The 12,278-nt window shown below is 45.3% G+C and overlaps 1 protein-coding gene across 3 annotated transcripts in view; it reads left to right on the top strand.

The window, feature by feature from the left end:
* The window catches only part of LOC120831134 (transducin-like enhancer protein 4), a 30,813-nt gene that overhangs the window by 16,280 nt on the left and 2,255 nt on the right, over positions 1 to 12,278 (top strand). For all 3 annotated transcript variants that reach the window (XM_078087042.1, XM_078087040.1, XM_078087041.1), the window contains exons 8-17: positions 210 to 226; positions 5,043 to 5,165; positions 6,222 to 6,275; positions 6,380 to 6,532; positions 6,789 to 6,921; positions 7,003 to 7,190; positions 9,807 to 9,883; positions 9,972 to 10,221; positions 10,312 to 10,559; positions 10,830 to 10,977. In XM_078087042.1, coding sequence (XP_077943168.1) covers positions 210 to 226; positions 5,043 to 5,165; positions 6,222 to 6,275; positions 6,380 to 6,532; positions 6,789 to 6,921; positions 7,003 to 7,190; positions 9,807 to 9,883; positions 9,972 to 10,221; positions 10,312 to 10,559; positions 10,830 to 10,977 — 1,391 coding nt within the window. The remainder of the gene's footprint in view (positions 1 to 209; positions 227 to 5,042; positions 5,166 to 6,221; positions 6,276 to 6,379; positions 6,533 to 6,788; positions 6,922 to 7,002; positions 7,191 to 9,806; positions 9,884 to 9,971; positions 10,222 to 10,311; positions 10,560 to 10,829; positions 10,978 to 12,278) is intronic.

Genomic DNA, 12,278 nt, shown 5'->3' on the forward strand with positions numbered 1-12,278 from the left:
GTTCTATTTCATGCTGAAAGCCCTTTTTGTTTTGGCAAGGCTGAGTCATTTTGGCAAATCATGCTGCAGACAAGAATAACATGAAACGTCTGTGTTTACTTCTACCTCTTAACTGGCATCAATGATGCCCGTCATCACTGCGCTCCTCACTCAAACATGAAACCTTAATTAGTCTCTATTCTTCTGTCTCCTGTCCTCCGCCTCCCCAGACAGAGACTCGCTCAAGGTAAGTCCTTCCTTTCACTCTCTCTTACAAACTGATTTTTTCTTGAGTTTTATTTTCATTTTTTATCAGGAGACACCGTTTCTGGTCCCAGCATCAACATTCCCCACCAGACTCCTTCATTTATCTGCATTTGTAACATGCCCGTCAGTAGTTGATGACTAATGTCTCTATATAATATCAGAGAACATGAAATATACATGATCTATGATACCTGCCGTCCAGGGATCACAGCTTTGTCAATAAAAGAGATCGCTGTCGTTTCATCAATACTCTATTCGCAGATTAAGATCAGCTACTCTCTGTACTCTGTAGTTCGGTTCTTTATTGATTCCTATGGTTTGTTTTTTTGCTCTATTATTTAGTAATTTAAAAACTCATTGAATAGGATGATAATACATCTATATATCAAACAATCTAGATATGATTTGTAGAGCAGCAACAATAACATACGACAGCAAAATCATCAAGGCATTAATCTCACTGGGAGCAAATCGTAATCCTCAGTGAAGTTCATATGAATGAAGAACAGCCGTCCTCCTCCAGCTGGCTCACCACTATTACAATATTATTGAACAATGAGAATCCACTAGCATTATTTAAGTCATTAATTAATTGGAATTGAGATATCATATTACGAATCTGAGAATTCGTACCCTTACATCCCGGGCTGGGCGGTGTGCCGGTATAATATTTCCGTACGGTATGAATCACGTACCGTTCATACCGGTGTTACGCCACAACAACTGACGTTGCTCTTCGGCAGGCGGCAGAATTTATTTTACACGACTCTGCGATCCCCCGGTGATTATTGGTATACTTTTACATCGGCCTTTGCTTCTCAGCTGGATGCGGGGGGGGGGGGGGGGGGTGGGGTGTATCGGGAGCTGCCGCCGCCACTCTTTCAAATCGACATTCCGCCAAGAGACCCGCCGTCCTCTGACTCTGATTGGTTTGTTTCAGGTTCACGGCCAATCAAACCAACGATGGAACGCGCTATTACCCAATCAGGGGCAGAATCGGGGGGGATTGTATGCATGGGATGCTGCATCGACGACAACTCGGAAAATACGCGACAAACCCTGTCCCGCTATTTTATTGTCAAATACGGGACGATTCCGTATTTTTAGGGACGTGGGGCAACCCTAGACGAGCCTGTGGCAGCAACACTTAACAGCCACAACGAGCTAACACGCTAACAAGCTAACTCAACCAGTTGCAGCAAGTTGGCCGGCTAGCGGCGAACAGCTGTCCGGGTAACCAGGAGCAGCCGAGCGAACAGCTGTCCGGGTAACCAGGAGCAGCCGAGCGAACAGCTGTCCGGGTAACCAGGAGCAGCCGAGCGAACAGCTGTCCGGGTAACCAGGAGCAGCCGAGCGAACAGCTGTCCGGGTAACCAGGAGCAGCCGAGCGAACAGCTGTCCGGGTAACCAGGAGCAGCCGAGCGAACAGCTGTTCGCAGCGCCGGCCAGTTGCGAGCAAGTTGGCCAGCGAGCACTTCGGGCAGCCTCGGCCCTTTTCAGGGTCAATTAATGTGTTTACTTGAAAACGCGATAGCCTACCGTGATATACCGTCAGAATCGTTCTAAATACCGTGATATGGATTTTTGGCCGTACCGCCCAGCCTACTTTCATCCAGTAGTCGAGCATGTATTCCACATTCACTGTAAAATAAAGCTAAACTGTTTTAAGCCGTTGAACAGAGCAACATTACATCCAGCACTTACGTAATTAGTCCTTCAAGCTCATCTTTTTTTTCCCCAAGGGAAACATTTAGTTCGTTGAATACTCAATGAACAGATTAGCAATTTTTTATTCCAGCAGCCAGAGCTCAATCTCAAACACACACACACACATGAATAAGTTTGACAGACTGGTTCGCTGTTGTTTTGGAGGAGGTGGATACGGGAGGAATGTTTAATATGTTATCTCCTGCCCCCCAGTTGGTGTATCACACACACAGTTGTGGGTGCCACCGTAGGAGCGATTAGCAGGGTGTGTGCGTGTGTGTGTGTGTGCGCGCGTGTGTGAGAGAGAGAGCGAGGTCGTCAGATATCTGTGGTAAAGATAGAGCGAGCAGAATGATGAATGCCTTTCATTAGCGCCCTGTGAGAACAGTCTCTTCATGCAACCAATAAGCCCGTTGTCAGTGGCCTACGGTTGCCCTGGCAACCGTCCACGGGCTACAGTTTGTGTGTGTGTGACAATTGCATGAACATCTGTGCCTCAACGTCCTTGTCGTCAGCACCGTGCGTGCCGATAAAGGTAAGTGGGTGAAGCACGTAAATGCACGCGTGTGTGTGTCTGCTCGTTTAAGGACAGCAACGCCTCGTCGCACTTATGTTATGAAGCTAATTTTCTTTGTTCGCCAACGCCACGTATTTCTTGCCTTTTCTTTTGTGTGTTCTATTCGCCACATTCCCTTTTCAGTCCACTGTGGGAAGAATGGAGGCGTCCGCTTTTTAAGTAGTTGCATTTAAAACATCATTGGTTTCAACGCGATGACCCAAAGACACTCAAAGGAAAATCCATTTCTTCATCAAGTCCTTGATTATGTGCGTTTACAAAGAAAGGTTGCAGAATGATTTCCTAACGACTCGCTTTCACAGTCCCCTCAGCAATGAGCCGCTTGCTAAAGTTGAACATACCACAGCATGTCGCCAGCTTTTTTTTTGCTTTTAGTTTTCCTTATTTCCCTCAGTGCTCCGCTGTAGTCTTTTTGTTAATGTTGCGATGTTCTTTCAAAAATGAGATAAAAAGGCAGCATACGTGCCCAGTCTTGCCTCCCATGCTGCGCTGGCGGCAGAAAAGCGACTAATTGAGTCGAACATAAAGGATCAGCAGTGACAGAACCAGCTGACTTGAGCCCAGAGTCGAAAAGTGCTTTTTTCCTTTTTTGGGGGATGGTTAGCAAAATAAGCCGGGAAACAAAAGGGAAGGAGGTGACATTTTGGTGTTTTAATGGAAAAGAAAAGCATTTATATACAGTACATGTTAGTAATTGTTTGGGGCAGTGGAAGCTTACGGGTGGAGCCGGTGGGATGAGAGTTGCCTGGATAAGTCCCTGAATGGTTGGAATAAATCTGGGTGAAGGCCCTGTGCTCACTGTTGGTTTATTACTAACTTTATTTTTCTCCTGAACAAGGTTATCCAATCCAATCAGTTTCATTTATAAAGCACAGTTAAAATGAACACAAAGGTTCCCAAAGTGCTGTACAATAAAATAAACACAGTAAAACATAATAAATAAATCGACTGTCCTCCCCAGATAGAATACTTGTGCACATAAAATCAACAACCTACCTAGTGTTAAAACCCAAAGAAAAAAGGTGCTTTTTAAGAAGAGTTTTAAAATTAGACAGTGAGGAGGTCTAATGTGCAGCGGCAGCTCGTTTCAAAGTTTTGGAACTTCAACAGAAAATGCTCGGCCCCCTCTGAGCTTCAGCCTTGTTTTCTGAACCCTCAGCAGCAGCTGGTCAGCTGACCTGAGAGATCGGCTGGGTGTGGGGGGGGGGCAGAAGTTCAGAGAGGTACGGTGGGGCAGGACCATTTAGAGATTTAAAAGCAAATAAAAGAATTTTAAAATAAATTCTAAAATGCACGGGTAACTAGTGGAGTGAAACTAAAATCGGTGAAACGTGCTCAAACTTCCTTGTGCCATTGTGTTATCATGCTGTTTAGAAGCAAAATCGAAAGAAAGAAGATTGAGATCCTAAACTGACCAACAAGGCAGAAGTTTAAAGACGCTTCAGCTTCACTCTTCAAGTGTTTTCCCCTGAAAGCATCACAGAGGCTCTGTAATCAGCAACAAGGCGACGAACTTTAGTACTCCATGCAAACTTTACGTACGCGGCACAATCAATACGTCGATCTCAAAGGCAGTACCAGTCGATCGCGTGCCATCGATTAAAGGTCTCTGCCTTGATGGCCTCCAACAGCACCAATTCATTCCTCGCTCATTGTGGGCCATCGTTAGAGGCCCTAATTGAGCAAAGCAGTGAAGGTTACATGTATCGCTATCAGGGATGTGCAGAATCAATTTGAATGTATAATATAATTATGATGTGCTGAGTCACGCCCGCCGTGCTTCATCTCCACACTGGCGGCGCCGGGACTGCTGGCGAGGAGGAGGCCTCCGCTTGTCTCCGCAGCGAAATGAATTTGCCTTGATCGTTTTTTCAAAAAGAGCTAATTTACAAGCTAATTATTGTAATCGGCCTGGAGAGGAGGGGATGGGGGGGGCGGAGGAGGTGGTGTAGAGGAGAGACACCTATGTACAGACACACATGTCAACTCTGTTTGCACACACTGCAAATTAAACTGGTGCAAGTGGCAGCAGACCGCACGCCCGCCCCTCCCCCCCGCCCCCCCGCACACGGAATCTTTGTCATTGACACTTGCAGAACAGCAAAGGGCAGCGGGAAAGGTTGCGAGCGTGAGTTAGTGGAAAGGTCGAGTTAAAGGTCGTGATTTTTTTTTGCTCTCTGCGTTCGCCATGTGAGGGGGTGGGGGGGGGAGCCTCCCAATGAGGGAGGGGGTGAGAGAGATCAGCAGGGAGGGGGCCGAGCGAGAGGGGAGGAGGCCTCTTTGCCTCTTAGAAAGGATTAATCCTTCAGCCACGTTGTTTCAATTTGATTAAGAGAAGAGAGAGACATGGATGGATGGAGATTCTCCCACAATTCATAGCAAGTCCAGAGGTGCAAATGAGAGAAAAGCACCTGGCTTAAGAGTGCAGCAGTAATGTAAGCATGTTACACACCTGGTTTCTCATCAAACATTTCTTTTCATCTTCCAAGTATCTGGTTCTCGTCTCTTCCAGAGCTCATCCGTTTCTCCCTCGGCCAGTTTTCGGAACCGCGAGAAGCACAGAAGTTTGAGCGATTACTCCTCCGACAGCAAGAAACAGAAGACCGAAGAGAAGGAGTTGTCCTCGACGCGCTATGTGAGTCAGCACGAAGGACTGCATGACCTGATTGAGATGAAGTCACAGTGGCGTGTTGTCAGTCGCCATCATGGTTTCTTACAGCCAGTAGTATCATGACAGGCTGTTTGACTTTAAATGGACCATCATTTACTAAATTGACATCATGTCGTGTCAAAGAAGACTAGAGATCGAATCCATAAACTCGTGTTTACAATGTTCACTGAGGGAATAAATCGTGTCAGTACAGTTATTTTCTTAGACTCCACTTGTTATGTATATTATATGATCGTGGTTAGAGGTCTCCACGACCTGACAGAACACCATTAACCAAGATTAAAATTAAACATTAAATTCTGAAGTGGCGACATTATGGACAGACATGGATGCGAACTGAAACTCGTCTAGTTTGTTTCAATGTGCTGTTTCTAGGGGAAACTTTATTTCATTTGTTTCATTTCTGGTGGTCAAAACTGCATTTACATCACTTTTAGACAAGATATATATATATATATATATATATATATATATATATATATATATATATATATACAAATATATCGGATCCTGACAAACAGAGGAGTGAGAACTTAAACGTTTTCCCTTCACATGAGCGACATTCAAACCCGCACTTGTTAAATCCCCTTTGGACAGCACATTGAGAGAACTGGCACGTCAAAGGGCGAAGCTTGGATCCGATCGCAGCTCGTTGCACTCCACAACTTGTTCTTCAGCCAAACGAGCCTTCTGGGGGATACACAATGGAACCATTTGGACAACTTTATCTGATAATAAGAAAAGGAAGAATTAGACAATAAAAATAGTCTATGTGGTCGTCTATAACAGCATTAATTAAATCCTTGATTTTATGATCACCCTTTTTATGACTGTATGTGCAATTTCTATTTTATGTACTGTCAAATAAATAGAATGAAACTGAAAATGTTTTGAACTACAGTAGAAGTTTTTTGTGTTTTTCTCCATTGTGAATTCAGACACACACAAGAAAATGTGCTTTCCAAGGATGTTGTCACCACAGAGTGAAAGTCACACTCATGTTCTTTACCTGTTCGGCAGGAAAGTGACGGCGAGAAGAGCGACGACAACTTGGTGGTGGACGTCTCCAACGAGGTACAATGAACTGTTTTGTTTTAGAAACGAAAGAAAGAAAGAAAACCCAAAAGATAAGATCCACCTTTCTGCTCTCATCTTGGCTCCTGCTCGCCCCGCCGCAGGATCCGGCGTCTCCCAGAGGGAGTCCTGCTCACTCGCCTCGGGAAAACGGATTGGACAAGAGCCGCCTGACGAAGAAGGAGGCGCCGCTGAGTCCGTCCTCCGTCGCCTCCTCCAGCAGCACGCCTACTTCCAAATCCAAAGAGATTAGTTCGGTGAGTCATCGGGGGAAATTCTAGCCACGGATCATCCAGTTTGTCATTTCTCTGGGTACTTCTCTGTTTTTAGTAAGTAGGCAACAATCCTGTTGGTAAAGAAGCCGATAAACCCTGGATTATAGCCCGTGCAGAATACCTTGTGGGTCATAAGCTCTCCTCTATTATTTAATGGTTCTTCCCTCACCATTGAACTCTGAACTTGAACCCCCCCCCCTGCACAGTGATGTGTAGCCTAGTGTCTCTTGTGCTGTAGAATGAGAAGTCCACAACACCAGTGTCCAAGTCCAGCACCCCCACCTCCCGCTGCGACGGCCCGACGCCGAGCAGCGCCTCCACCCTGGGCCTGAGGTCCGCACCCGGCAAACCCCCGGGAGTCGAGGCTCTGGGTGAGTGTTTCAAACGGAGCACAACACTCGTCCTGTCGGCTCCGACGCAAACGCGCAAGACCGTGTTTTCTGTCTTCGTAGCTCCTGGTCTCCGCACCCCCCTGGCGGTGCCCTGCCCGTACCCCAGTCCCTTTGGGTTGGTTCCCCACCCGGGAATGAACGGGGAGCTGAGCGGAGCCGGGGCAGCCTACGCCGGCCTGCACGGCATTTCTCCTCAGATGAGCGCGGTGGCCGCCGCTGCTGTGGCGGCTTACGGACGCACACAAGTGGTACCCGAAATGCACACGTTTTTCCAAAGGATTGGTAAACAAAAGCAAAAAATAAATGATGGCGTTCATTACAAAATTCAGATCATGGCTCTCGACATGGGGACGACTAAAAGCGCAAACCGCGCATGCTAACAGTGCTGTCACAACTAAAAGTCTCAGGCATCACCCCACTGTATCTTTATATAGCCAATAGCTGCTGCATTAATAATGCTCAGAAAATATTGAAGAGAACTTCTAAAGCTGTTGTGTGCAGGATACGGTGACATCTAGTGGTGGGGTTGTAGATTCCAAAAAACTGAAACAACTTCATGTTTCATTCTTATTTCAACACTAGAGAAGACATTTAATGAATATTTTATTCAAATTCTGCCAATTGGCATTATATTGTGTTGTTTAAGAATTCTAATTATTTCCCTCCCTTTTGATTCTCATTCTAAATATAACAATGACATTTCATTTTCTTGGCTGAATTCAAAACTGTTGGGACCAGATGTTTGATTAGAATAGATGAAGAAGAAGAACCTGGGGGAAATGTGCCACGAGTGAGGGTATTATTTTATTGGGTGGCTTACAGACACACACACAGGGGAGGACAAGTATTTGATACACTTACAAAGCATGTAGTAGGAGTCATTATCATTTCATCATAGGTAGTCTTCAACTGTGAGTGACAGAATCTAAAACAAATCCAGAAATCACATTGTATGATTTAAAAAAATATATTTTGCAGTTTATTGCATGACAGTATTTGATACATCAGAAAAGCCAAACTTAATATTTAGTACAGAAACCTTTGTTTGCAATTACAGGCATCATACGTTTCCTGTAGTTCTTGACCAGGTTTGCACACAGTGCAGCAGGGATTTGGGCCCCTTCCTCCATACAGACCTTCTCCAGATCCTTCAGGTTTCTGGACTTCCAGCTCCCTCCAAAGATGTTCTATTGGGTTCAGGTCTGGAGACGGGCTCGGCCACTCCAGGACCTTGAGATGCTTCTTACGGAGCCACTTCTTAGTTGCCCTGGCTGTGTGTTTCGGGTCGTCGTCATGCTGGAACACCCATCTTCAACGCTCTTACTGAGGGACGGAGGTTGTTGGCCAAGAAGACTTCATGGTTTTCCTTGAGACTGTGGTCCGAGCTCTCTTCAGGTCGTTTACCAGGTCGTAGCGTGTAGTTCTGGGCAGATCCCTCACCTTCCTCATGATCATTGATGCCCCACGAGGTGAGATCTTGCCTGGAAAGGGTAATGTTGGTTTATGATGACCGTAATAGTAATATGATTAATATTTAAAAGAATAATGATGACGATGGCAGCAGCAGGTGTCAAGTTTTGACGTCTCCAAGACATTCTTGAAGTCTAACTAGCTGGTCCATCTCTTTTCGGCCTTGATTGACAGATACAGTTGAGTATCGTCTGCATAACAATGGAAGTTAATGCGTCGTTTTCTGATAATGTCGGCCAAAGGAAGCATATAGAGGGTGAATAAAATCGGTCCAAGTACAGAACCTTGTGGGACACCGTGACCAACACTGGTGGTCATCGAGGATTCACCGTTTACAAGCACAAACTGGGATTGATCCGACAAGTAGGATTTAAACCAGCTGAGTGCAGTTCCTTTGATACCAATCAAATGTTCTAGTCTCTGCAACAGGATACAATGATCAATGGTGTCAAATGTGGCACTGAGGTCCAGAAAAAGAGATAATTTGTCATTTTCACCAGTGCTGTTTCTGTACTGTGATCCTGACTGACTGACTGGAAATCCTCGAACTAAGCATTGTTTTGTAGAAAGTCACATAATTGATTTGCAACGGATTTCTCAAGGATCTTAGAGAGGAAGGGAAGATTAGAGACAGGTCTGTAGTTAGCCAACACCTCTGGAGCAACAGTAGGTTTCTTAAGAAGAGGTTTAATTACAGCTACCTTGAAGGACTGTGGTACATGTCCTGTCAACAAAGAAGAAAGAAATAAAGACGTGCTAACTAAAGGAAAAACTTTCTTCCCTGATGTCCAAAACACAGCTCTCTGGCCATTGTGGAGCGGTTGGAGTCTGTTTGATTGAGTGTGTGGACAGGTGTCTCTTATACAGGTAACAAGTTCAAACAGGTGCAGTTAATATTTGTGGAGAACAGGAGGGCTTCCTAAAGACAAACTAACAGGTCTGTGAGAGCCGGAATTCTTACTGGTTGGTAGGTGATCAAATACTTATATCATGCAATAAACTGCAAAATCAATTTTTTTAACTCACACAATGTGATTTTCTAGATTTTCTGGATTTGTTTCAGATTCCGTCACTCACAGTTCAAGAGTATGCTTTGTAAGTGGGAAAAGCTGCAAAATCGGCACATCGGTACATTGTTCTCCCCACTGTATCTTTGGATAAATGCTCAGTCAGTACTAGTTGGGTGATTTGCAGGACAAAACCATCAACATTAAATCAAGGGGATGGGTTGTCTGGGTTACAGCATCAACTGTCTGTCAGAACCTGCAATCAGATTATTATCTCTGCTCAGTCCCTTTTACTCACCGATAGTGGTCCAGCTACACCGGCTCTAGTTAGAGTATAATTGCTCTGTTTACGGTTTGTATTCTAATCTTTTTTCTCATATTCTCTAGGTGGGATTTGATCCTCACCACCACATACGTGTCCCCGTCCTTCCCCCTAACTTGTCAGGCATTCCCGGGGGAAAACCGTATGTGAATAAATCCTTTTTTCTCCCTCTCTCTGTCACATATCCCTCATACTCTCTACTCAACATTTCCTCCTTTTCCTCCTGCCAGAGCCTACTCCTTTCACGTGAGCGCCGACGGACAAATGCAGCCGGTGCCCTTCCCCCCGGACGCGCTCATCGGCCCCGGCATCCCGCGCCACGCGCGCCAGATCAACACCCTCGGCCACGGAGATGTGGTGTGCGCCGTAACCATTAGCAACCCCACGCGGCACGTCTACACCGGTGGCAAGGGATGCGTCAAGGTGTGGGACATCAGTCACCCGGGAAACAAGACCCCCGTGTCCCAGCTGGACTGCCTCGTGAGTGTTGCTTCCCCACATGGGCTTCTTCATACATGAAAGTGGTGCTGCTTTAATGACAAAAGTACCCTGTGTGCGTCTGTCCCACAGAACAGAGACAACTACATCCGCTCCTGTCGGCTACTCCCCGACGGGCGGACCCTCATCGTCGGGGGCGAGGCGAGTACCCTCTCCATCTGGGATTTGGCCACGCCGACTCCACGGATCAAGGCCGAGCTGACTTCGTCTGCGCCAGCGTGCTACGCTTTGGCCATCAGCCCCGACTCCAAGGTCTGCTTCTCCTGCTGCTCCGACGGAAACATCGCTGTGTGGGATCTGCACAACCAGACGTTGGTTAGGTATGGAGCTCGGGGGGGGGAAGAAACCATGATTTTTCAACGTCTTGTCTTAACTTTACATAATTAATCTGGAGATAGCTACAACACCCAATGGCACCAACTTTAGAGTCCACACTTTACCCGCAAGCGACAGTTGATGATTTATTGATTCCCGGAGATGGTTGTTCAGTATTTGTCAACAAATCTTGCAAACCTGAGTTCTTTTCTTCCTTCCAAGATATGACACATGTCAACACCTCTGTCCGTTTTCCTTCTGATGTTGTTTGGCAGGCAGTTCCAGGGCCACACCGACGGAGCCAGTTGCATAGACATCTCTAATGATGGCACCAAGCTGTGGACTGGAGGCCTGGACAACACCGTGCGGTCCTGGGACCTGAGAGAGGGACGGCAGCTGCAGCAGCACGACTTCACTTCACAGGTACAAGAGGAGGTTTTTGTTTTTTATCACATAAACGTGTTGGTGCTGCAACCACACTAGGGCTGTCAAAATTGCTCAAAATCGCTTTAAGAAAACACATATATTTGAATATCTGGTTGCGCATTAAACACGTCAACAACAGGAAAAATGAATACAACGAGACATAACTACTTGTATAGGTCATTTATTTAAGTTTAAACATATTTAACAACATATTACCTACACAAAAATAAGTAAATGAACTAATGGACAAGACCGCAGACCTCTCGCTTGCACACACACACACACACACACACACACACTCTCTTTCTCTCTCTCTCTTTAAGTTAATTTAAATCGTTATGCCTGCGCATAGCGATTTAAATGAACGACAACGATAAAACAAATGCTGAGTGCTGATCAAGAGTTTTATGCAAGCAGTTTAATGTCGCGGTTCTTGTCCCAAATATGGCGGGCTTCATTCAGTGATTGAGACAAATATTATTAACATTATTTGACGTTTTACAGTACCGACGCTCCGAGCGAGCTGTGCTGGTAAACATGGAACTTTTCATTGGCACGAAACGGCAAATAATCAAACTAGTGCATGAAGCTGTTGTAGCCGATCTGGTCTATTTTATTAAATAAATGCGTACATTGGTAGTCATTTTTATTGAAGAATAATTACTTTTAGGTGTATGTCGCATATACGTTTGGTTTTGCATGATTTTATGTTATTTTTGTGATTTAACTCCGTAAAAGTCCCCGTCTGTGTGATTGGACTCTGCTTTTTGCTTCATTGCAGTAATTCAGAAGCTCGGTTCAGAACGTTTAACCCCGCCTTAAAGGCCAGACCGAGCTCCGGTTTTCTGCACTTTACTGAAATACCGTTAACACTAATAACACTGGCAGTTAGATATTTAGTTATTTTTTCGGGTCAGGAAGAGAGTAGCAATAATGGGCCATTGCAGCAATTTTCTTTAAAAGAGCTCAGGGAGGAGGTGGTTGTGCTCAAAGGCAGACCGGCAGAGACATAGATTGCTAACGCTATCCTAAATCTGTTCAAACCCTCCACTCCTGACTCACCCTCCACCCTCTGTAAAAAAAAAAAAAAAAAAGCTCCAGCAATTTGGCAATGTAAAGAAATGCAATTGTGTTTACCGGGTGCCCTCAGTCGTCTTCATCATCTGGGAAAAATATTGTTGTGATGTGTCTAAAAAATTTGATTTCACTGAAATCAGTCACACACCTCATTTCATGATGCGTAATTGCCGCTGGCAGGATAGGTTGCATACCTAATATGATTTTTGAAACTGAAGAAA

This window comes from Gasterosteus aculeatus, chromosome 13, assembly GCF_964276395.1.
Source record: "Gasterosteus aculeatus chromosome 13, fGasAcu3.hap1.1, whole genome shotgun sequence".
Taxonomy (NCBI): Eukaryota; Metazoa; Chordata; class Actinopteri; order Perciformes; family Gasterosteidae; genus Gasterosteus; species Gasterosteus aculeatus.